The sequence below is a fragment of the Odocoileus virginianus genome, chromosome 28 (genome assembly GCF_023699985.2).
Source record: "Odocoileus virginianus isolate 20LAN1187 ecotype Illinois chromosome 28, Ovbor_1.2, whole genome shotgun sequence".
Classification (NCBI taxonomy): Eukaryota; Metazoa; Chordata; class Mammalia; order Artiodactyla; family Cervidae; genus Odocoileus; species Odocoileus virginianus.
The window spans coordinates 41,227,863-41,253,079 of record NC_069701.1 but is presented as its reverse complement, the minus strand read 5'-3'; the positions used below and the strand labels follow the sequence as shown (position 1 = coordinate 41,253,079).

The following is a 25,217-nucleotide window of genomic DNA, read 5'->3' as shown; positions in this document are numbered from 1 at the left end:
AGCGTGCAAACCCAGAGTGCGGTTAGTCGTGGAACGTCACGGGCTGGAGGACACACACACTCACTCCCGCAGCAGCGCCCACTCCTACTGAGGGTCTGGGGAAACTTCTAGAGGGTGGATGATCCAGAGGGAGCGAGCCTGGGGCCCCACGCTCTGCTGTCCTGGGGGCCGGGCCGCTCTCCCCAGGCGGCGTCAGGGAGGGCGGAGGACGGGGCTGATCTAAGAAAGGGGAAACTCAGGCTCAGCCGCCCTCGGAAATGGCACCACTGACGTTGGTTCAGTCCCCCACCTCTGCTCCAAGTTGACTAGGAAATCTCCATAACCCCCTAGCAGAAACCCGCTACCCCCAATTCAACATTTTCCGTCTTCCCCTGGGCCCACCAGGAACACCTCTGATGAGTCTCTGGCCAGGGTTCCAGAGAGGGCTGAAGACAGCGGGGGCTGCTGATGGAGCAGGCCACCTATCTAAACCCTCTGATTCTAAGAGCCCCGGACACCTGCTGCATTGCGACTTCAAAAGCCTTGAAAACAACCCAGTTATACAGTTTATGCCCTGCCTATCTCACGCAGTTTGTAAAAGGTCATCTCCTATATATTATATTCCCAACACCTCTTTCTAGGATTCTTTCTAATTTATCTAAACGCTAATGTCTACATCAGCATGTGCATCTGGCAGGGAAATGTTGGATTTATAATGAGGAGAATGGAAAATAAAAAAGCAAGCAGTAAGACTCTTCAATCGACTGAAAGCTAAGCTACAGTTGAGATTTGTAAAAATGAGCTGCATGCTCCTTGGAAGGAAAATGCTGTTTAAAACAGGAGAGAGTCACTGGGTCTCCCCCACCCCTGGTTAAGCACATTATTGAGTTCTGGTGGATTGACGATGCCGCTTCCCTGTAAGCCCCCTCACCCAAAGTGCCCAGCTTAGTACTTTGCTCTGTGAGAGCAAGTGAGAGCAAAGCTTATAAATCTACTCATGGGAAGGGCTAATAACAGGAACAAAATGGCACCAAAGACACCCTCCAGGCCCCGCTCCCACGGGGTGAGCGCACACTCCCTCTGGGATCCCCCAGTGTGGCCGGCACAGCCAACCGGGGAGAAAGGAGCCACTGAGATGCCGCTGTCACGGACAGGACCCTGGGGGCGTGGGGGGCGTGTGCACAAGGCATCTGAGCCACAGAGCCTGAGCCCGGCCCAGGCTGTCTGGCCGTCTGTCTTGCCATCAAGTGGGGACACAGCGGCCCTGAGCACCCAGCCTGAACCAACAGCGTTCTCTGGCAGAGAGGCTGTCAGAGGGAAAACCAGAGCTGGGTGTGAAAGGACAACTGCCAGGCCGGTGTACTTACGGCCCGGCCGAACTCGGGGGAGGACCTCTCTCGGCCTCACCTTCTTCCTTCGCCCCATCGACTGACAGTGTGCAGGGGCCCGAGGGTGGGGACAGTGAGGACGGGAAGGGGGACGCTGCTGTCGCTCACAGGGACTCGGCCACCCTCCCAATGCGGAGAGTCTTGAGGGGTGACCGGTGTGGCCTGAGAGCGGCCCTGCTGTTCTGTGAAAGAGCTCTTGAGCGCTGCTGGCCACACACACATCTTTACAAGCACGGGTGTCAATCTAATGCTCTGAGAACATACACGAGCCTTAGTTTTATTAGTTGCAAGAATATGCTAATATTCAACCAGACAAGAACTTGGGAAAAAAAAGCATGACTGTTAAACATTTATAAACAGATGTTAGGATTCACTGGAGAACACTGACCCTCGGGCATGCAACGGCACTGAACAGCCCCGTAACCTGGGAAGCAGGCCCCTCCAGCTTGTCAGCATTCTGGCCCGGGCCGCGCCCGCCGCCCGACCTGCCACCTACCGTCCAGCTGCATCTTCTTTGGCTGCACCGAGGGCGAGGACAGTGAGGACGGGACCCGGTGGTTTGCGGGCAGAGTCTCTGCGCACGCAGCAGCTGAGCCACAGACATCCTGTGGTCTGAATGTTTTCCTCCAAGAAGGCGCCCTCCTAAAGCTTTTATCATCGTCCTTGGAAACTACAGGACAGAAAACAAGACAGATTTTAAAACAAAGGACAAAAACCAAAGCCACCAGCCCCTTAAATGGCTGAGTTTGCTACTGCACTTTTGTCCACGTGTATTTCACCCCATTCACGATGACCATGTGGCTGATTTGCCCAAACTGGGAACAGAGGAGCGTGGCAAGGGTGGCTAACACGCGTGCCAGGACCCTGACTGCACCCTAACTGGACCGCCCGTTGCCCTGATGGACATTCCTCCTGACAGTTAGCAGGTTTCACTTCTCATTTTGGAGAAATCACCTCTTGCTATATAATACAACACACTGTCATTTGCCATGGAAACATTTTCAAGCTGTAACCAGTTCTGTCTCACACTGGAACAGAGCCCATGGATGCTTCTTCAGCTGTCCGATTCTCCTTGTCAAACTCGCGTCTCCTTAAGGTCCAATGAAGAGAAGAACTACAGTGTGGGACTGAACGAGTCACGGTTGTGTGTCAGGGGAAATTAATGTTTTGTGTGTTTTCAATACACTTATGAAACAGTCCCCCAAGTACACGGGCCCTAGAATAGGGTAAGGCCATCCAGTTGCTCCCCGAAACACAACTCACAGACACCATTCCTAAGCAGAAACCAACGTTTCAATATAAAATAATTTTGAGAGAGACTAAAACTTAAATAGTAAAAAAACCCACAAAAATCCCAAAACAGAAACTAACCCACTGTCTCATCTTACTGAAGACACTAGTTTCTAAGTGACTCACCTGTTAACAAACGTTTGGGAGCAAAGCCTGACTTGTGAGGTTAACTACGCCCACCTTCAGAAGAGACACCATGGCCACATGGCTCACACAAGTGCGACAGAGTAATCTACACTAAGGCAACTTGGAAGATCAAGCTGAAAACTTACTTCATCAAACCTTCTGTCGGTTCCCATGACCAAGAGGTTGTTAAACTCTCTTTCCAAGACAGCACGAGCCTGAAATGATAAAGAAACAGCACTTACCCTAAAACTTTCAACAATCTCATTTGAACATCAGCACATCACAACTGTTTTTTAAACCAAGACTTTAAAAAAAAATTCAACTGTGACATTGTTTGAAGTCAGGGGTTTAACGCGGTGTCTACGGAGGGGGTGATGAGAAGAGGGAGCCGGGGTCTCTTGGAAATTACAGGCAAAGTGTGCCCTGTGGGCTGGTGGAGAGATCACGGTGCTGACACAAGATACACAGCCTTCTGAAGAAGAACAAAAAAGTCCCCCCATTCTCAAGTGAGCCCACGAGTCAAACAGAAGCACACAGGGCAATTTCCCCCGGAAGCAGGATTAATAAAGCCTTCATGTGGCACACACAGAGTCATCTCTGTCCACCGAGAACTAAGTACATGTCACTCACAGCACACCGCCGTGAAGGAAAGCTCCCCGTTTTATGAAAGACTCTCGTGCTTCCGACAGAGAATGAAAAGTGGGCAGGCACGAACACGAGGCATGAAGCGTCTCTGACTGTGGACTATCCCGTGAGGGACTTGGTGAGCAACAAGGGGACCAGCTGTCTGAGGGGTCAGGTTTGGTCTCCGTTTGGGGAGCCAGCTGTGCATCTGCACCGGGAGACAGCCTGCTTGCTGGGCCCGAGTGCGGCTGGTCGCACCTGTGTGTTCTGCGTGGGGATCTGTAACAAGAGGGCCAGCGCATTGAAGTCAAACGTCTCGTCCAAGGCCAGCAGCGCCCCGTGCACGCCGCTCTCGACAAGGTTGTTCGCGTATTCCTTGAGGCCAATGGAGAGGATCCAGCGGATCACTCGGTCGTTGCTCCAAACCAGCACGTCTGCAGGGAACAAATTTGGAAAGGAGCCTCAGAAAGCTGTTTTCCCCTCGTGCACCTGCAGCCGCGGCAAAGGAGTCCTACGTGATGCTGACCCTCAGCTCCTGACGAAAGCCAGGACCCCCCCAAGGGCCGGGGGCACGGCTCCGCAGGCAGCCAACCTGCTGTGCTTGGACACTGACGTCCCGGCCCCTCTCCATCCTAACGGAGACTGTCCCACTAGAACTCATTCCTCAAGCGAGTCCCAGAGAGATGAAGCAATCATGTGCATTTCCAGGGAACAGAGAATGAGGATCCAGGTATCAGAAAGGAAAGCACACACAAGAACGTGAACGCACACCAGGCAGGAACATGTTTCAGACACAGACTTGAGTGTCTTTTTTTTTTTTTGAATGTTTGTTGATGTACTTTTTTCCCATCACAAAAAGGACTCAGTACCATATCTGGACACCTTGCTCAATTCAACATAAACCTCTCATTTATAATCTTGAAGCCTTTTTTCTTCAAGTCATTTTTGTTGTCTCATTTTAAAAAGAGAGAAACGTAAAGATATTGTCCAGTATATTAGAGATCTGTGTGTGGGGGGAAGATCTTAGTTAAGTAATAAGTTACAAAATTTCCTCTAGTAGAGTGCTAAAAATATATCCAGCTGATCACCAATGACTTTCAAAGACAGCGTGTGTCAAGTGTAAAAAGGTTCAGAATGGATTCAGAAAACAAACGAGACAGACGCACAGCTTTCACTTCCAATGCCCTTGTCTGCGTAAATGTTGGCTCCTGGTTTTTTCATGATTCAAATGAACTCAATCACACCAAGATGAGCTTTTAATGGACCATCTCCCCAACCGTATTTTTATCTTTACTTTCCTTCTTAGTAAAAACTGGAGATGAAAACGGCACTTACATGCACAGGGCTATAGTAAGGATTAAGTGAATGAACCTATGAAGGTACCTGGCCTCGTTCAATAAGTTTTGTTACTGTTACTGCTATCAATGATCTATTTTCTGAACATTCTGGGAGGTCTTACACTGAGCTTAATGGCTAATATCCTTATTGAAAATTTATTTTATTCATTTTTGGCTGTGATGGGTCTTTGGTGCTGTGTGCAGACTTTCTCCAGTCATCATGGGCGGCTTTGCATTGCGACGGTTTCCCTTGTTGTGGAGTCCAGGTCGCGGGCATGAGGGCTTATCTGCCTCGTGGCGGATGGGATCTTCCCAGACCAGGGATCAAACTGATGTCCCCTGCATTAGCAGGCGGATGATTCTAACCCACTGGACCACCAGGGAAGTCCTCCAGCTAACACTTTATTTAAAATCGCTCCACTGCACTCAGGCGCTTAGAGGCACCCCTCCAGGGAGACCCTGCATGGACAGCCCGTGGCCCCTCCGGCCTCCCCACCTGCCGTGTAGCTGAAATGCCTCCGCCCCCACCCTCCCCAGCTGAGACGCTCCCATCCAGCTTCAAGGCCACTCCCTTGGCCTGGGCAGAGGACCACGCTGCCTCCTCGAGTCCTCTGACGAGGCCAGAGCAGTGTCCTTCCCACTTAGAGCGTGCAGAGCAGGCCGTGCTCTCCTTGGCTCCGGAGTTACCTGTAGCGTGCGGCAGCATTTGTGCGAACAGGACACACGGCACAGCGAGGGGAGTCGTGGGAAATGCTCTCACCTCAAGACACACGACCTGCAGGCCGACGTGAGCCCAAGGACAGAGCCCAAGCTCTCGGGCCACGGAGGACGATCTCAAACACACTCCCTTCCATCCCCCACTCTGTAACGATTCGAGGTGTGTTTTCTCCACAGAAAGCATTTCCTGAATTGTTCTTTCCAGTAGGAAATCACTGAGGTGCTTATACACTGGGAAGCGAGAAGTAGGACTGTACTAGCCTTTCAGTTCATTCTGGCTTTCTTCTCTTTTCCTTTCCAGTTCTTTTCGGTCATAATTCAATCTTCACAGGCACACAATTCCACACTGCAAACTGTTTCTGTTTCCAAGAGAAAAAGAAAAAATTTAGACCTGGCCACAGGCAAACATCTCTCAGCCAACTAGTAAGAACTACTTGCACTGACTGACCTGTGAAAGCTATCAACCATTTTCAGTTGTCCGCAAAGGTCTTTCTTGGTCCAGTGGTCAAGCACCCGTGTGTCCACAAGGCACTCCATGAAGTAGCTGCGGTACTGTGGGAGGCCCAGGCTGGGCACTCACTCGGTGCCGATCCGCTCGTGGCTCATGTCCCCGTACGCGAGGGTCTGCTTTCAGTAACTAAGGATGGTTAATTCAGGAACAAAACCCATGGAAACTGTCACAAGGGCCATTTAAATCATCTTGAAAATGGATTTTTGAACAATTACATATTCTCAAAGGCTAAGCTAAAGACAACATTGTTGTTCATAACTTCAAAATAATTTGATCTTTTATTTGCTACCTTTTAAATTTGCTGGCAAAGTTTTATACAAAAAAATTATACCATTAAAAGTCTATGACTCATCTGTATTAATAAATTTAACCTATTTACCAAACCATGATAAAACTGTAACTGACTACACATTAATTTTTTGAAATAGCTTTTATATATAATAATATATCAACAAAGAATAGCCACGACTCATGAACAAGTTTGAAGGATCAACATAACTCTACTCTCTAAAAGTATCTCTGGCTGGCTTTAATTTTATTTTCAACATTTTGTTTTCTAAATTTCTCTAGCAAAACATCTGCTAATTTCATAGTTAAGTGAAATGAAAAACAGGTTTTAAAAAAAGAGATAAGGAAAACAATAACTAAATGGACTGAAAGAAGAAAAAGACAGACCCACAGTTACAGTCAGGGACCTCAATCTTCCTCTGAGTTACTCAGTAACTGACTGAACAAGGAAGCCAAAACAGACAACCAACCAAGATCAGGAAGGATGTAGAAGCCTTTAAACAATTCTCCAGCAAGAACACTGGAGTGGGTTGCCATGCCCTCCTCCAGGGGATCTTCCCAGCCCAGGGATCAAACCCAGGCCTCCCACACTGCCATCTGAGCCAGCAGGGAAGCCCTCTTAGACAGCACTGTCAGCCAACTTGGCCTGACTGACGTTCTACAGAATTCTCCCTCCAACAGCAGCGTGATAACAGTCTTTTCAAGGGGATATGGAACACTCTTCAAAAGACAGACAAATCTCAGCATACTTAGAGTGACTAAAATCATACAAAGTATGTTTTCTGATCTCAACAGAATTAAATTAGAAATTAAAAAGACACTGATATCCAGGAATCTCCCAAACATCAGGAAATTAGCTTATTTCTAAATAATTCATGTGTCAAAGAAGGAATCACAAGTGAAGTGGGAAATATTTTGAAGTGAATAAAAGTGAATATACAATATACTAAAAAGCTACAGGACACAGCTAAATCAGTACCTGGAGGGAAACTGATAATATTAAATACTTACACAAATGTAGAGATTGTAAATCAATAATCTAAGACTCTATCTTAAAAAACTTATAAGAAAAAATAAATGAAATCCACAGCAAGCAGAAAGAAGAAAATGAAAGGGCAAAAATAAATGAAACAGGAACCAGAGAAACAAAATGAAACGAAAAAACTAAAATCAGGTTCTTCATAAATATCAATAAAATTGACAAAGCACAGTGATCGAGAAAAAAAGAGAAGACATAAACCACCAGTATCCAGAATGAAAGAGGGGACGACAGTACAGATCCTACAGACACGGAAAGCGTGGGGTAAACTGTGAACAACTTTAGGCAACTTGGATAAAATACCCTAAGACACAGCCTTTGAAAGCCATTCAGCGAGAAACAGATAACCTGCATCTATCAAAACTCGAATTTGTAGTCAGAAATCTTCTTATTTAACCACACGTACAAAATCTCTACCCTAAGTGGCTTTACTAGTGAATCCTAACAAGCATTTATGCAGAAAATACTAGTTCTACACAAGCCATTCCAAAATAGTGAAGGAAAGAACATCTAACTCATTCTGAGGCCAGAACTCTCCTGATACCAAGAACAAGACAAACATTCCAGGAACACCCATGTCCTCGCAGACAAGGACGCAGAGTTCCTCAATGACCCATCAGGGAGTCATAATCCATCACAAGCACAAGACGAGGTGACAAGCAGGGTTTACCCCAGGAACAGAGGGTCGGGCCAACGCTTGAAAACAATCGGTGAGACTCACCACGTCAACGGGCTGAAAATAAAAATCACAGTATCACCCCAAAAGATAAGAGAAAAGGCATCTGACAATAGTCATCATTGATATATGGAAATCTTAGCAATCTAGGAACAGAAGAAAACTGCCTCAACCTCATAACAGCATCTACAAAACATGCAGAGCTGACATCACATGGTGCTTTCCTCCGAAGATCAGGAAGAAAGCAAGGATGTATGCTCTCATGGCTTCTATCCAACTCTGTACTGGAACTCCTCGCCACCGTAACAAGACACAAAAAAGAAATCGAAATCCTATGGATTGAAAAGGTAATACAACCGTATTTGCTGATGACCTGATGATTAACATGGAAGACCAACTGACAAAACAGTTACAAGCATGAAAGTGACTTCAGCAAAGTTGCAGGGTACGAGGTCAACATACGAGAATGCACTGTATTTCTAAATACTAGAAATAAACCGGAAATTGAAAATTTGAAGACTATGCTTTATTATAATGTCATCAAAACCAATGAAATCCTCAGGGATAGAGCTAATGGAACATGTGCAAGGTCTGCACAATGAAAATAAACACGTGACATGTGTATACACTCATTCCAAAGAAGGCACCTGATGTTCTTCAGTCCAAGAAGACTAAGCTATGTTCTGAGGAATTCTCTACGCTATGGAATCCTTGGAAATAACACCTCTCGACTACCACCACGTTCTGTCTCAAAAATACAGCCTCTAATCTATTATTTACACCAACGAAGCTAGAAGGAATAACTCAAACTCCAACAAGAACAGTCAAGTTCTAATAATAATAAAAAAAAAGACTTTCTAATAGAAAATAAACTTCTATAAATAATCATGAGTGGAAATAAAACACGAAACATTTTTAGACATCATCACAATATCACATTTTCACTCTTTCAATTACAACTCTCATCTCATAGGCCTGACATTTATAGCATGAATATCTGGTATTATTTTCCTACTTGCTGATTATGTTTTTTTAAATAGACACAAAATGCAAAGACATTTCTAAGTAGAGAATTCCATGGAAGCAGACATCTCCTCATTTTTGTTCACTCATTATATGCTCTATTCACACTTTAGTGGTCGATAATGTAAGTTCCTGGGTGGATCAGGCTCAGCCCCAGGGACACCCACATTTCCTGGGCTGTCATCCCAGCCTGGGGGAAAAAAGCACACAACAGGGCGCTCTCATGATCAGAGAACATTTGGGGCAGAAGAGACTCTGTAGGGTCTATTTTTCCATCACTGAAATGGTCACAAACACAAATCAATTTTCTGAACTCTGAACAAGGTGAGAGTGATGGCATGGATCCTGTTCAATCCAGTACCACCAGTGGGTATCACAGTCCTATGCAGACACCTGGGAGATGCTACTGGCTAAATTAAGACATCGAAGGCTCTGACCACACCTTGATGTCTTCCTCCCGGGAGCCCGAGGCCATCTCAAACTTCCCTTCGGCTCAGGAACAGGTCACCGTGTGCCAGCACAGGGGAGACGCAGGCTACCCCATCTGCCCTTGACGGCTTCACAGAAAGGGGTCCTTGCGTACGCTGAAGACCAAAACTTAGCAATTCCGGTGTCACTGGCATGGCTCATCCTTGTTTGTATTTCCATTGCAAAAAGCAAAAGCTCAGCTTAATTTACATGTCAGTTTAATTCCCATGATGCAGGCAAAGTTCTGCCTCTTAGTGTAAAATACACTGATATTTAAGTAGTTGTGAAATGCGCTCTTTTAAATTCACTGATGGTCATTACTGACTGGGTTAAATAATCAATGAGGATATTTATCTGAAGCAGTGGCACAGAATAGCTAGGTCAAGGGGTGGGGGAGTTCACAGAATCATATTAAAGCTACTTTCCTCTTCTGTTAAAAGTGACACAATTGGCTTTACTTCAGAAGCACAAATAGAGGGAAATGGGTGTTACAACTGTCAGTTTGTAGTCAGGAACACTCTGATTCAGAATTCCTTTGCTTTTTTGGTTACATAGGTATCTTTTCAGCGTCCATACACAGCATTGCCACTAGTGAGCCCCTCAGGCGAGCTCCTGCCCACACCTGGTAGACTTTTGAATTGTCAGGTGTCACAGAACAAAGTCTGTGGGATCACAGGTAGGAAAATCACTGTTTTTAATCAAACTGTCTCAAAGCAAGGTTGCAAAACAGTTGTGACAGAGCTTTTGTTTTTGAGTTGAACTGGGGAACTAAAAATTCAACATGTGCATTGAGCAGCAGTGGGCTCAACTTCCGAGAATTCCATCAGTAGGAAGGACTCTGGAACACAGGATTAGGACAGTCCAGTAAATACCGACAGAGGCAGAGTCTCTATGGCAACTCTTCGGTTGGAAATTTATTAAAACATGATTTTCTCATTAGCTGATCTCATAACTAACGCTACCCCACCAGGACTGAAATACATCACCCAAGTAGCCGCCGAAGCCACGGGGCTTTGCAGGAAAGAACATGTGTCAAACAAAGTGATTTATGTCCAGGAGAATTAACTGCCAGAAATGTTCAAAGTTGTCCATGAGACGTACTCTTTAATCCTGTGCTTTGCATGGCTAATGCTTTCAAACCATTAGTAGTATTCTGACTAAATCAAGATGCTGAAAACGTCAAGGAAAGTAAATTACAAGTTCTCAACCTCCAACTCTTTTTGTTGCTGTATATATAGTGAAGAATACATTATAGAAAGTCTCCAACCTGAGCCCAGCTTCCCTCCTCATCCTCCTGGTGTTACGTGGTTAGGGATGCAAAAGAACAGAACCATTAGTACCGGTGAGCGGGGACACGAGCAGGCTCACTCTGCGGGGGAGGGCAACTGCACCCGGAGAGACAGGGGTCACAGCGCAGAGCGGCAGGCAGAGTCATGCGAGGGCCACGACCCAACACTTCGTGCAAAGAGCAGCCCCCCGCCCCCGGCAGGCACACCCCAAAAAGAGAACACTAGGCCCCAGGGTCAACTGCGGTCTCCCGGGAAGGAGACAGGCATCGAGTCTATTCTACAGGGAGTGAGTCTAGGAACTTAAAGTTCCTGAAACAAATACAACACAAGACAAAATACGGACTGTTTGTACATTTAACTAATACCTAAGAGAGATACTTATCCAGAACAACTGAATATGAAATGACATTTCTGTTTTCCACAAAAGGGCCAGGAACGGCACCGCCCTGACCCGGGGCCGCGCGGGGAGGGAGACGAGCGCGGGGCCGGGACTGACCGTGTGCGGCGTGGCCGTGAGCGTCTCCATCTCCTCGTGCGTTAACCAGACATTTCCTGTGGTCTAGGGGGGCCCGTGGCCGGCCACATCCAGGCAAGGGCAGCAGTGACAGGGAGGAGAGGCGGCAGACACGTGAGCCGGGGCCGGAGATGCGGGCGGGGGCAGAGGCCGGCCCCCCACCGCCCCGCGTCAGCCCCGGCACCTGGAAGCACCCCCAGCACTGCTCCCCAGCCACACGGAGAGAGGCCCAAGCGCCTCGTCTGCGTGCTGACCGCCTGAGCCAGGCGAGACCGCGAGAGAACAGAGCACGCTGCCCACGTCTGAGAGCAGCGAGGAACGCTCAAGGAACGCCCAGTGCGACGTGCTTAAAGGGTCTCACCCAGACGGAGCTCAGCAGCCCGCTCTCGGTTCTGGGGGGACGGCCCTGAGAAGGTGCCCGCCGGGGACTGGGTCTCTCTCTGTCAGAGGAAGCTGCGGGGGCCCCGCCCCGGCAACGGCACTCCGCGGCATCACCAGCCAAGACAGCTGAGCCCCCGGGGGGCAAGCAGGCTCCTCACGGTGAGGGCACCACCCATTTAACTCAACTCCTAAGAAGCTCCCTTTCCTGAGACACTTTATAGAATCTCCAGGGAACCCTCAGCGCCTTCATTTCTCAAGAGGTGGCTCTGGTGAACCCTCCGGGGCTCAGAGAGCAGAGCGGATATGCTGGTATGCTGAGAACAGGCGCATCTGTGCGGCCTGAGCTCACCACCGTCACGCGCACACTTAGAGACACAGAAGACAGGCCCCACCTGCTCCTCAGGGCAGGTGCGCCTGGGGGGCCGCGTCTCCTCGCCAGGGCTCCTCTCCAGGGTGGATACACCGAGCGTGGGGACTGAGCTGTGTCCTGAGTCTGCACTCGAGAAATGAGGAGCAGGCCGGCCCTCATCCCCTGGCAGCAACCCACGTTTCCACCAGATTCGTTTTAAGTTTTCCAACTAGGAGGACCCTCTTACAGGACTTCCAAGGTCTTCCCCCGTGGAGGAAACGTGGATAAGCACGATACGACGTGGTGTGAACTGGCAGATGTACGGACTCTTAAACCCCCGAGAGCCCAGGATTTGCGCCTCCCAAAGCGGACAGGCTGCACAAGTCAGATGAGGGGAAGATAACGCAGCCCGCGGGTTCAGCCTTTTCTCTTTCACTTTCTTGACATTTATATTTACATTTTTTAAAATATATTTTCAAAAACTTCCTTTTTTACAATTTTCACATTTTCAAAAAGTCCCATTTTTATGTTTTCAAAGACTCCCATTTCTCTATTACAATGCCACTGTAGCCCAGCTGCTACAAAAACAGTTTGAAGTATTTAATAATCCATCTTTTAACAATACAACTACCGCAAATGAAAAGCTGTCATGGTTTGGAACGCTAGAACTTTAAGCTGGAACAGTGGATGTCTGTAGAGAGAACCTCGGAAGCGACACAATCGGGGGGCGAACGCTCCCTATGGAAGCGGGGCGGCGTACCGTTCTGGACGTGGGCGGGGCGGAGGGGCTGGTCAGGGACATGATCTCCTGGATGGCCAGCCGCAGCTTCAGCCGGTGCAGCGGGTTGCTGATGCCGATCTCACGCTGGATCTCCGTGTCCGACAGGGCGGACATGATGGCGCCGCTCTTCACGTTGGCTCGGCAAGCAGCCACGTACCAGGCCGGCATCCCGACCCAGAGCTGGGGACGGGGGACAGGAGGCAGGAGGTTAGGCGTGGCTCAGAGGGACCGACACACCAGCCCAGGGCGGGGGTGCGGGTGGGGGCAGGGGCGGGGGGGCGCTCACACACCTCCAGCCAGACCACAACAGTAGGCCCGTCCCACTGTGCGAAAGGCAAGCCTTGTCTCCGGGCTTCCTCGAGCAACTCGTGCCTGCAAATAATGAGACATTCAAAATTCAAGAATCACCGGTACACACGGATGTAAACAAGTTAGCCTAAGTATTTATTCCCTTCATACATGTTTAAAAGTGAAACAGTACGTATCTCATCAAGCTCCTTTAATCTTCTAGACCCTTTACTCAGTGGCAGCTCAGACCTATCACAAAGAATACCCGAGTCAGGAAATGCTGAAGGAGTCCCCGCAATTCCCTACAGAACCACCTCCTTCCAGGATGAAGGAGTTACTGCCAAGCTTAAAGAATTCAGGAGTCTGCACAACCAAGGTAGCATAGTCAAGGAAAAACATATCCACTCTTCCCTCTCTAAACAGTGAGGGCGGATCTGTAGAAGAGGCAACCACAGCGGGGTCTGAGCAGAGGAGCCTGTGCCTGAGAAAGCTTCAGGGACGCAGAGCATTTCACAACAGACACACACAGAGCAACGCAGACTTTCAACACAGGACGCTCTAACCCGGCACGCTAGCAAAGGGGCGGACAGGGCTGTTTCTCTCCTACAACGCTGTTCAGCTAATGGCCTCTGTGCTAAATTAAGACCCTGGTTACTCTTTTTTGGCTGTGCCACCATATGGCCTGGAGGACCCTCGTTCTCCAACCAGGGATCAAACCCCAGGCCCCTGCAGGGCAAGTGCAGAGTCCTAGCTACTGGACTGCTCGGGAATCCCCTGAAGATACACCCCTGAAGCGGCTTTTCAATATACTCACATAGCATCAGACTTCACTTAAGACTATGACGTCTATGTGTGGTTAAAGCTCGAAATATTTCACATAAAATTTCAAGTAACTGTTCCTTTAAGTCAACTTTAGGTTTCCTACAATAGTAAATATTATATTTTCTAGGAGTAATTATACCAGAAAACAGAACATGTATCTTAATAGCTCAAAAAGTGAGAGTGAAAGTGAATTCGCTCAGTCGTGTCTGACTCTTTGCGACCCCATGGACTGCAGCCTAGCAGGCTCCTCCATCCATGGAATTTTCCAGGCAAGAGTACTGGAGTGGGTTACCATTTCCTTCTTCAGGAGATCTTCCTGACCCAGGGATCGAACCCAGGTTTCCCACATTGCAGGCAGACACTTTACCATCTGAGCTACCAGGGAAGCTTCTTAATAGCTCAAGGAGAGTTTTTTAAAAAGGCAAACTTATAAAATTCCCATATCCCAGGGGAACGAGGCATATACCACTTTGGAGTTCACGTTCCAACCACAACCACCATCCAGAAGCAAACGGAAGACTTGCCTGGCTTCTGCTGGGGTTTATTTCCTTCCTTGGCTATAAGATACTGCATCGCCTGCTGTCACCAGCTCACTCTCAGCTGAAGCCTCGCTTCATAGAGCCGGCTTGAGAGGCGAGCCTGGGGGCCGCCTGCCCTGCGGAGCGCTGCGCCAGCTCCGCTCGGGCGGCACGGCGGGCCACTGAGCTGGGGCTGCCTCTGCCCCCTCGAGGGCCAAACTCGAGGCCCCAAGTGCAATTCAGTAAAACACGCACTCTAGCAGTAAACTGGCGTGGCCTGCTTCCTTGCCTTAAAATTAGAGTCACAGGAGAAAGACCTTCGGAAATACGGTGAATTCTATGGGGAACAGATGTGTCGGAAAGAAAGCCTCGCCATCTGCGGACGACAATGGGCACTTTATTTTTTATTTTATTTTTTGACAATGGACACTTTAAAGCAGGATATGAGCACCATGGTCAAGCTGTCTTTCCTAAGAAGATGGCTGTGTGAGCTTCTGCTCATCAAACGCTACATGCGTGGCACCACCCGGACAACAGGTTTGGCCCTGTTTTCTGAGCCTGACCGTCCGCCCAGCCCAGCGCCTCCCACGAGGGATCGCTGGGCTCCACTTTACCAATACCGCCCCCCACTCCTGCAGCGCTGCTCGGCTCAGAGCCTGGAGCTGGGCCGAGCCGCACGGGGAGGCTTTGGGACACACACAGCCCAGCAGACCTGCTGATTCGGCTTCCCCTGCGAGCTGGCGCCCGACAGTGTCTACCAAGGGGAAGAGGAAAGACAGCAGTCAGAGCAGAGGCACGTGAGGCCGGGGGCGAGTCCCCGCACACCCAGGACGCCGCGGCGACCCACAGGGACGTGGACCATCCCGGCGGCCGTGGCCCCCACTCCTCGCAGCACTTCCAGCACCTGCTGTGCCCGCCGTGCTCTCTCTGGGAGTTTCCACAGAACGTGGAAATCTGAGATTCACCAACCCTCAAAAGCTCTCTGAAAGTGGATGCACTGGCTGTGTAAACTCAGCAATTAAAAGAATACCTTTGAGACAAACTGGGGCTTAATAGAAAGAAGTAGTTTTGAGAAACAAATTGATTCTCACATCTATAATGCTATAAACGTTGAACTATATTCAAGTGATGTTTTTTCTAGAAAACTGGAATATTTTTTCACATGTGTAGATAAGGCATTTTCCCTGAAGTCAGTGTTGTCTCGGGTTGACTGACGGAGCTGAGATTACCCGCTGTGGTCAGAAAAACCTTTGTACTTTGAATTGTTCGCTCTGAAGCCAGCAGAGTAGCCCAGAACTTGCCACGCATGACAATACAGCACACGCGCAGAGTGAGACGCTCACCCTGACACCCAGCTCCAGAGAGACCTGCCTGCCACACACACGCCCTGCTCCACACGCTGGGGAAGCAGCCCAACAGAGCTCTGTCCTCACACCGCCGAGGGCTCGAGCACACCTCCTGAGAACGGCAAGGGAGCGCATGAAACGCGGCGACACCTGCCGGCCAGCGGACACTACGCCGGGTCCCACGTGCAACGTGAGCTTTCGGGAGCAGCGGTGGGCGGGCCGCAGGGCCACAGACTCAGCGTTCCTGTGATAGTTACATATGAGGATGTGAAATAAAACACATCAGCAAAATCCAGAGGACAAATTCTCCTCATGCGGGCCCAGGAGGCAAAAGGCCTAGTCTGCATATTAAGTTTCATAAACCCAAGTGGCAGTGACCCCAAGTTATTTTAAAACATTTTTATGCAGTTCAAACACAGCAACATTCATGTCAGATTTTGCTGTTAAGTGGCTTCCTCAAATTTCCACTTACAGGAACAGAGACTTGAGTGTCCCTTCCTACAGTGTCGTGAGCAACCACAGGGACATTTCATTCGGTACTTCACCAACATTATTCAGGCAAGGAAACTGGGGTTTCTGAGAAGAGAGCTAAAATGAGGCACATTTCACAAAAGAAGACTAACAGGCAACTCCAGGGCTAAAGGCAAACTGGCCTCTGGTGGAGGGGTCCGGTGGGCTCCAGGCTGCCGCTGGTTCTCAGGATGCCCGACGGCAGCCGGGCGGCTCTGCCCGCTGTCAGACCGACCACAGAGCCCACCGGTGTCCCCGTCTAGAGGCCAGGACTTCCACCTTACCATCACCTTCCTGACGCACAGGTTCGCGCTCATCTGAGGCTACAAGGCGCTCAGGCCTCTCGCTCACCTGTCAGCTCACTGGGACAGGCTCGGTCACCTCCTGGGCTCTGGTCAGGGAGGTGCCGCCCGACACGCAACCTGTCCTGGGTCCGAACACGGTCTACACCCAGAGACACGTGCTCACGCGATCTCCCTGCCTGCCACGGGGGCACCACCACACCCAGCTCCTTTGCAGGAAGCTCTCCCCCATTACTGCCTCCTTTGGAGCCACGACAGCTCAGAATCAAAACTCAGTAAGCTTACAAAACAGTCTTTTTAAGATAAAAATACAGAACCTATCAGAGGAGAGGAAAAAAGGGCAACATAGCAACTATTTCCTGTCGGCCTGCGGGCATGAGGAGCAAACCCAAGAGCTGGTGGCGAGTCCCCGCCAGGCCGCCCTCAGCCCCAGCCACGGGTGCCCCCAAGAGCCGGCGGCGAGTCCCCGCCGGGCCACCCTCACCCCCAGCCACGAGCGCCCCCGAGAGCCGGCGGCGGGTCCCCGCTGGGCCACCCTCACCCCCAGCCACGGGCATGCCACTCTTCAGGGGCCGGCACTGCTTAAGGCACCTCATCACTTCTACACAGGTGTATCTGCACAGCAGACGCTCGTAAAAGCCCTTGAGGGACACACTACAATGATCCCCATCTCACAGACGGGAAAACTGAGGCACAGGAAAGCTGAGCTTCCCCACGCCCCAGAGCACACTCGTGAGGAGCCAGGATTCAGGCGTGAACCACGACCCATCCTCGTCAGACAGCCTCCCAAGCGGACGCAAAGCCCGTGTGTGAGTCCTTCCCAAGTCCCAGATGCTCTAGGTCCTCTGGAAAGTGCAGTTTAAGGCAGGCTTTGGGTTCAGTGTTCGGAAGATAACACACATACAGAGCAGGATGCCACATTCAATCAGTAAACATCAGTTCAAAACCAGGAACAACTGAAAACTGTTCAGCGAGGTTGACAAGAAACAAAAAGCTTACTTTTTCTGAAGCTTCCGATTTTTTTCAGCTTGTCCTCCCAATTTGCTGAGCCCGAGGGCATCCTGAGATGAGTTTTCTGTCTCTGAAACACCAGCTAGGAAGAAGCAGAGTGGTTGAGACATGAAGAGGAAACCGGCAGGGCCAAGTCAGGCGTTTCTGTGAACAGCCGGAGGACAGCGCAGAGAGCTCTAGAGGCCGACTTTCTGACCAGACGCCGCCACACGGGAAAGCGCTCCAGGGCGGCAGCCCAGCCACTCGGGAGACCCTGAATCAGGCGGGGCGGATGGACCCACCAAGAAGACGGACGCCTCCTCCGCTCCTGCCCCGGGAGGATGCCAGCGTGAGGGGCAGGAGCCTCGTGGGGACAGGGCGGGGGACTCGCCGCGGCCCTCCCCCTCCCCGCGGGGAGGCACCCACCGGGCCCCAGCGCCTCCTTGCCGGGGTGTCCGGGCCGGCCCTTCTCCTTCTTGCCAAACAGGCGGCCGATGGAGGACTTGATGCCCTTCTTCGGGGCTTTGTGCAGCGAGTCCTGGCTGATGGTGCTGCTGCTGGGGTTGCCCCCGGGGCCATCCTGAGAGCCGGTCGAGCTTCGGGGAGAGAGAAGGACCTTTAACCGGCGCCCTTGAGCGACCACACCCCGACACGGCTACTGACGGGGCCGGCCTCCCAGCAACACCCGCGCCTCAACCTCGAGCACACAGTGGAGGCTGCTTCACCAACCACACTCCACACAAGCAATGCAAGCTCCCGGCCACAGACATCCGCCCCGGGAAGCTGAGAGTCTCTGACTGGAGCCCGGGGAGGGCTTGACTCCAGGCCAGCTGGTGCAGAGGGCGCTCCGACCCTCCCTCAGTGTCACCGCTCGGCGGGTGATGAGGATCCTGGAGGCGAGTGCACCCCGCCTCCCGCAGGGCGACCGGGAGCTCAGCAGGCGGTGGTCTGAATGAGGACAGTGTCAGTCACAGGAGGGGATGGAGTCTCCTGAGAGGAGACCCTTGAGGAAAAGGGAGGGACCCTCAAGAGGGAACCTGAGAGGCACGGGGCCATCACCCTCAGGAACATGCCCTGGGTGGGGCAGACCTCTAGCAAGAGCAGGAAGAAAGCTCCCACAGGAGTCAATCCGCAGAGACAGACGTTTTCTAAAATCAGTGAGGCCACTGAGCTCTTCTCCCCCAGCACCTGAAGTTCACCACTAAACACAGGCACCGAACCCAGTGGGATTCCTTTAAAATCATCCTTCTAACTCTTTCAAGAGAAGAGGCGCAGGGCTCCTGAAACTGATGACGAGCGCGCAGGCCCCTTACTTGCGGGCGTCCCTGATGTCCTCCGTGCGCAGCGCCCCCGTGTGCAGCCGGTCCAGCCGAAGGGACCGCGGCGAGGCAGGGCTCGAGGTTTCAGATTTGATGGTGGTCTTCTCATTTGGCACCTCTTCCCGTAGAGCTGGCAGCTGAGGGAATGAGCTAAGTGTAAAATTGGCTAACAAGAGACTGTGTCAAAAAAGGCAGTCATACAGGCTTTACATTATAACCACAAACATATTTGAAAATCTATTAGCTATGCTATCCGCCAAGTACAAAAAAATGCCTTGTACCAGCTTAATGCCATCTTAAAGGACTGTCTTGTAGAGAAGCGGGGCGTGGGGCAGCGAGAGCACCTGACTGAGTGCAGAGACGGAGGCGAGCCTCCCTGGAATGCAGCGACCAGATGGCCCCGCAGGGCAGGACAGCAGAGCGACGCCAGCCCCAGGAACCCTGCATGGCACGAACTGCCCTGATGAAAGGACTGTGCTCATCGCCAGATGCTGCTCAGAAGCACCACTAGAAGGGTAAGGAACCTCTCAGCAAGCCTTCCAGACCTTTGTTTGAAGGAGAAAAGGACACAGCTTGTACCACCACCCAAGATCATTTGTAGTGATGATGCAGGTTACTGGAACCCGTGACATCAAGTGAAACACAGGAAAGGTACCTAACCCGGCATGCGAACACCATGTGTCTGGCTCGTATTTCTCTGTAACATACCACTGGGTGTTACCCAGTGAAGTGCTTACACGCAATTCCAGTGTAATTTACTCACTGTGGTCTACATAAAGCACCCCTAGGTCCTCACTAAGAGATGATCTTGTAGCAACCTAGAGGGGTGGGATGGGGAGGGAAATGGGAGGGAGGTTCAAAAGGGAAGGGATATATGTATACCTATGGCTAATTTATGTTGAGGTTTGACAGAAAAGAACAAAATTCTGTAAAGCAATTATCCTTCGATTAAAAAATAAACTAATTAAAAGGAAAAAAAAAAAAGATGATCTCTCCTGGAGTCCCAGCTTTTCCGCTCGTCCCGGGTGTGAGGACAGGAGAGACAGTGGTGGCAACAGTGTGGGGAACAGATTAACCCCTTCAGGGTCCAGACAGGTCTCACTTACACATTTGGGTCTGTGGTTAAGCCAGGGGAAGTCTCTAGAAACATGCACAGCAAGTATTTTTATGAACAACGAGTGTGTTGTTTTAACCAACTAACCTGTGCCTTTTGAATGGGATTCTGTAAAGAATACTGATCCACTGCAGCCCCACAGGAGCTTGGTGACAACAAAGTGACTTCGTGCAAAATACAGCTGAGCCAGTTTAACAGCGGCTGGATAAACTGCACCCTCCCCTGATCTCTACCAAGAACCCTCAGGCAACAGAAGGCTACAGAGGCTAGAAATTATCCCCTCGGAACTGAACAGGGGTCAATCTCAAATTCAAGTTACAATAAGAATTTATAAAAATCAGAAAACAACACAGAACAGAGAGGGGAAGTGACATGCCTGGGTTGACCGTGGACTCAGGGGAGACGAACACCTGCCTCAAAGTCAGGGACCGCGGCCAGCCCCTTCCCCGGGCTTCCTCCTGAGGAAGGGCTCTGGGCCCCCAGCCTGGCCGCCCTCCCCCAGGAGGGAAGCCCGCCCCCCTGGTGCCCACGTGACTAGGATGGGCAGGACCGTGTCCTCACGTAACAGGAGGGCAGAGCAGGCCACAGAGCCGGTGAGCGGCACACACAGGCCACCAGCCCCAGGCTGACGGAGCAGCTCCGCTGTGCCCAGCAGAAGGGCTCCCGGGCACTGAGCTGCCTGAACTGGAGCGCGGCTGCCCGAGACCTGCGGGAAGGTCCCCGGAGTGGTCGGTCAGTGGGCTGGGAGTGGGAGAGGGACGAAGAAGGCCAGCCCTCGGGGCACTGGACTCCAACAACAGGGGCCCATGCAAGTGACCCGAGGGGGAGGCCCCAAGCTCCCTCCTGAGGCTCCCTCATCAGGGATGCCGTGAGGGACACGAGGGCCTCTGGAGGAAAGTGGGCTGGACAGCAGCAGGGTTACGTGTCCAGGCTCTGATCAGACGAGTCCGCACCGCACTGCTGGGTGCGTGAGCCTGGGCACGGGGCCCGGCCTCTCTAAGCCTCAGTGTTCACGTCTGCTGAATGGGGACGACAGCAGCCTGGACCCCACCTGGGTGTCCGCCGGATGAGATGACACTTGGGACGCACTCGACGCGGTGCCTGGCGGGCAGAGTCTCCTGCACACTGCTACCCCCGTCATTAGAGGGCTTCCCCCAAATCTAATACCTAAGGCTCTGATTCAGTCACTGCTTTTAAGAAAACACTAAGTGGAAATTCCATGGTGGTCCAGACGTTAGCACTTGGCACTTTCACTGCCGGGACACCGGTCTGATCCCTGGCTGGGGAATTAAGATCCCATAAGCTGTGCGGCATGGCCAAAAAAATAAAATTTTAAAAATAATAAATACTACTATGTCTATTATAAATAAGCATGAGATGATTAGAAAGCAAACAAGTGGGAGATAGGGAAACTGTTACAATTGTCTCAACGAATGACCTATTTCCAACAAAACAATCAGCATATTTCAAGTGGTGGGTGAGTTTCAAAACTTCCATTAAAACGTCAATTATTCACCAGTACATAACCACACAGTGTTCACGTGACATGATAAGCACTCTTTAACACTTCACAGAGAAACAAAGCCATGCTAAATTACTAAATAGTTTACCTTTTGAGGATGCTTCCTTAAATAACTAGGCTGATAGATGCATGTAAAGAAATGGAGACAAACCAGGTTGATTGCGACTTTGAAGCTAAAAATTCAAGAATCAGTATAGGCAAATACAGGAAAGCAAAAATGATGGCAAACCTATAAGTGAGATTAAGACTTAGAGAACAGTAGCTGGAAACAGAACTTTTTTTTTTTTTTGACCACAGAAGTTAAATAAGCTATTCACAATTTACTAGAGAAACACTATAAATTATTACTCAGGAAAATACAATTCTGTGACAACATCGTGATTTATTAAAGCACAGTATTCTGTACAACAAAGGGCCTCAACAGCTGTCTGTTCTCAGCCAAACTTCTCTATAACTTATTTCTCTTAATAAAAAACATGTTATACTTTAAAATAGTAATTTAACTGATGAGGAAGTTACCATAATACCTATTTTAACACTGAATAAATCTAACCACCTATTAGACATTAATGTAAAATCCTTAACTAGAATTTGATTTAAAACTTCTGAAAATAAATTCATTAAAGCAGGTACCCTATGAAAATGTGTAGGAATGAAAGCTAGCATAATAGCAGGTGGAGTCTTCACATTTTATGAACCATAGGAGATACTTTGTAAAAGAGTCTAGTAGAGACATTAACCATGCAAAAGCTGATGAGATTTACAGTCTTAAATACAAGCACCAACACAGAAAGGATATTGTGTCAAAAGCCCATTAATTCTACGCTTAGAGGATCATTTCTTTATGTAAGCATAATCTCATTTATAAATTGCACAGGTTATGTAGTGTATGATCCATCTACATTATGCTTGTAACTGCATAGTGATACAATAATTCAAACTTACTGCTCTGGGGGAAAACACCATTTAATGAGACATGAAGAAAACACAAACACGACTAAAGGGACACACGCTGTGGACACAGCACCGCTGCGACCAGAGCAAGTGGGAGGACGGGGAGCGGAGATGGATGGGAAACTACAGCCTGGGGTGGGTGGGAGGGTGGGAGGCTGGGGTCTGGGCTGAGGACGACTCAACAGACAATGGGATGAGACCGGAAATCAAAACCAATGATGAAAGCAGACACGCCGTCAGAGAACTCCACAGCAAGGAAAACACACACAGAACTGTTCTTTTACAAATACTCGGAAAGAAATCAAGTATGAAACCACAGTGAAATCATCAAAGAATTTTAAATATCAACTCATTAGCCAATGATGCAAATTATACAAAGTGTGTCAAAAGACCACAAAATGGACTAGTTACCACTTCACATGCATCTAGAATGATTCACACTTAATTTAATGATATGCTGACTAGCAATGCAGCTAACATGAAATGGGTGGTAACAGAAAAAGCGGTAATACAAGCGCAGTTACAAAGCGGAGTGTTGTAAACGTGATTTCATGGGGTAAACAGCAAGGCACTCAGAAATCCTACGCCAAACACGCAAGAAAGCTGGAACACGCGCTTTAGAGCCGCACACTCTGTCACCAAAAGCCCTAGGTCGTCACCCCGTTTTTAGACTCAGAAGGGTGAGGAAGCCCGACTTCTTCCCTGGGGCACCGGGCACTTAACCTGGTTTCACACGCAGAGCTGGCCCAAGTGCGCAACCAGGTTCATTCATCAGCAAGCGGGCCAGTTTAGATGTTTGATTCTGTTCCCACCACACGCCCTGCGCCCTGCAGCCAGGCATCCCCAATGTAAAATGTGCTGCGCGGTTTTCACACGCCATGAGAGCTGCCTATGGTTACTTTCACGAAACTATTCCCTGAGAACAGAAACTCCCCTGCAGCTGCTGTGGCCAGCGCAGGCCAGGCCCAGCGTTACAGAGGCCGGCTCTGAGTTCATGACAATGTGCTAAGCTGGCGGTCCAAATATCAAGACTAATTTGTTGCTGTGCGATTATGGAATGATTAAAGACTAGCCGATTTTAAGTATCTTAGACCTCTGAGGATGGCAAATGTACCTGATTTTCTTCTGGGTAAAAAGAGCAAAAAAACAAAAACAAACAAAAAAAGAAAACCAGTGCTCTGGGGGAGGGACGCGGCAGGGAGGAGGGACACGGCAGGGAAAAGGCAGACACGTACCAGAGTCATGATGCCCAGCCGGTCTACTTCCCGCGCCGGGCTGTGCGGCATCCTCCGGGGTGTGGATCGCCCGCTGCTGGGCGGGGAGGAGCCGGCGAGCGAGGAGGCGGGATACGGGGGGATGGAGCTCATTGATCTAAAACGACCAAGGTTGTCTAAGCTCCCGCTGCCCACCCTGCTCTCGATCTCCTCCGCCCGCTGCTCCGTGTTCTCCTTCTCCTCTTGGATCAACCTAAAATAGAACAAAACCTGTCACCTGCCTTTGTCAGCAGAGGAACGTGTCTGGACAACAAATTTGGGCTTGCATTCTGTGTCACGATTAGCAAATTCCAGGAGCAGTTGCTCAATTAACATCTCGGCAAAAAAATTTGACTTTCCCTCTTTTGAATATTCTCAAACTTAGAATAGCTTATCACCGAGTCTTACAAAGTGGCCCCGATCATTCACATTTGATTTTACTTCTTTACTCTAACATTCTGATGGGGCCTGCGCAGCAAGTCTCCCTGTGAGGGGATATCTGAAGTTGACAACCTTCACCTTCCCTGCTCTCAGGGCAGAGATGCACGCCAGTGCCTCAAGTCTTTTCCACTGGGAATCGGGAACTCTGCACAATCAAAACAGCCATTCATGAACAAGCTGGAGTTCCTAAACACAAGTCTCCAGACCAGATGAAGGGCTGAGTTGATCTTTTTTTTTTAAGGTTGTATTTGAACAAACGCATCACTTGATGAGGTTCTCCACCAGCTTCGTGTGAGTTTCTGGGTTCATGTCAATTGTGCTACATTAATCTATAACTCACGATTACTGCTCTTCTCCCCTAATTTGTAGTGGAAGATTTTATGCAGCAGTTTAAATACTTGATTATGCAAATAAAATAATTTTCATATTAAAATACAAAATTCTTACAGGTCGTCACCTCTCCAGTTTCACTTCTACTTGTACATCCTGAAAGTTTTTCACTGTTGATAACAAGTCAATGGACAGAATTTACCACTGCCATCAAGTCCACTTGCTGCATAAGGAAAAGTCACTCTTACCTGACAACATGCAGGTGAAATGCAAGAGAACAGCATCGAAACATGTGTATTACCTAGGGTGAAACAGAGCACCAGCCCAGGCTGGGTGCATGAGACAAGTGCTCGGGCCTGGTGCACTGGGAAGACCCAGAGGGATCGGGTGGAGAGGGAGGTGGGAGGGGGGACCGGGATGGGGAATACATGTAAATCCATGGCTGATTCATGTCAATGTATGACAAAAACCACTGCAATGATGTAAAGTAATTAGCCTCCAACTAATAAAAATAAATGGGAAAAAAAAAAAAATAACCGTTCCCTAGTTCCTGCGGGGATGGGGAAGACACCTCTCTGAGCCTGTCTGTGCTCGAACACGGCCCACGAGCAGTCCGTCTACAGCGTCAGAAGCGCAGGCAGCACCACCTGCGTTTGCTGGCTGTGCCGCTCACCCCTGCCTTCCCCCCGAGCCCCCCGTGCTCAGCTGACAGGAACGGGCACCTCAGC

The 25,217-nt window shown here is 49.8% G+C and overlaps 1 protein-coding gene across 1 annotated transcript in view; it reads right to left on the bottom strand.

Annotated features, from left to right (window-relative positions):
- Positions 1–1,630: 1,630 nt before the first annotated feature.
- PPFIA1 (PTPRF interacting protein alpha 1) overlaps positions 1,631–25,217 on the bottom strand; it is a 73,103-nt gene continuing 49,516 nt past the window's right edge. The window contains 14 exon segments of the mRNA XM_070457807.1: positions 1,631–2,029; positions 2,930–2,998; positions 3,666–3,841; positions 5,723–5,820; positions 5,910–6,085; positions 10,734–10,760; positions 11,252–11,314; positions 12,760–12,960; positions 13,071–13,152; positions 17,566–17,659; positions 17,983–18,152; positions 18,870–19,012; positions 21,600–21,629; positions 23,701–23,932. Of these exon segments, the coding sequence (XP_070313908.1) occupies positions 1,817–2,029; positions 2,930–2,998; positions 3,666–3,841; positions 5,723–5,820; positions 5,910–6,085; positions 10,734–10,760; positions 11,252–11,314; positions 12,760–12,960; positions 13,071–13,152; positions 17,566–17,659; positions 17,983–18,152; positions 18,870–19,012; positions 21,600–21,629; positions 23,701–23,932 (1,774 nt within the window). The 3' untranslated portion in view covers positions 1,631–1,816.